Below are 509 nucleotides of genomic sequence, written 5' to 3'. Positions count from 1 at the left end.
TAGACAGACAGTGACTGAGGGTCACATTCCTTTTCCTCAGCACCTTAATATCATCACTCCTCCTTCCCAACCAGATGAAATGTATGACAGCAGCGGGCTGTCTCCAGGCTTTCTGGAATATGTAGTTGGTCGCTCAGATTCTGTGTCCACACGCCTGTCCAACTGTGACCCTCCACCGACCTATGAAGAGGCCACTGGCCAGGTGACCCTTCGCAGGAGTGAAACAGAACCTCATTTAGACCCACCCCCAGAGTACGAGGACATCGTCAACTCCAACTCAGCCAGTGCCATTGCAATGGTGCCTGTGGTCACCACCATCAAATGAAGCAACAAACTTCTTTTTACTCTAACCATTTTTTAAATACTAATTAAAGAACTTTCTAGCACTTTACCACTACATAAATTTGCATTGACTTATTTTATTGGACTCCTACAGCATACCATTTCACACTTTCTGATTTGATTTTCTTTAATTTTGTTTCCTATTATAAAGTCATTATCTGTGCTCA

At 43.2% G+C, this 509-nt stretch overlaps 1 protein-coding gene across 1 annotated transcript in view; it reads left to right on the top strand.

The window, feature by feature from the left end:
- Window positions 1-325, top strand: part of LOC103212029 (transmembrane gamma-carboxyglutamic acid protein 1-like) — a gene marked incomplete at its 5' end in the record, with an annotated part of 35,071 nt that extends 34,746 nt beyond the window's left edge. Inside the window, one exon of the mRNA XM_042783297.1 lies at window positions 4-325. Within this exon, the coding sequence (XP_042639231.1) occupies window positions 4-325 (322 nt within the window). The remainder of the gene's footprint in view (window positions 1-3) is intronic.
- Window positions 326-509: the final 184 nt, after the last annotated feature.

Source organism: Orycteropus afer, unplaced genomic scaffold (assembly GCF_000298275.1).
Source record: "Orycteropus afer afer isolate SDZICR_OR568_19922 unplaced genomic scaffold, OryAfe1.0 scaffold00838, whole genome shotgun sequence".
Lineage (NCBI taxonomy): Eukaryota > Metazoa > Chordata > Mammalia > Tubulidentata > Orycteropodidae > Orycteropus > Orycteropus afer.
The sequence above is the reverse complement of the archived record's forward strand: the minus strand, read 5'-3'. Positions and strand labels throughout refer to the sequence as shown.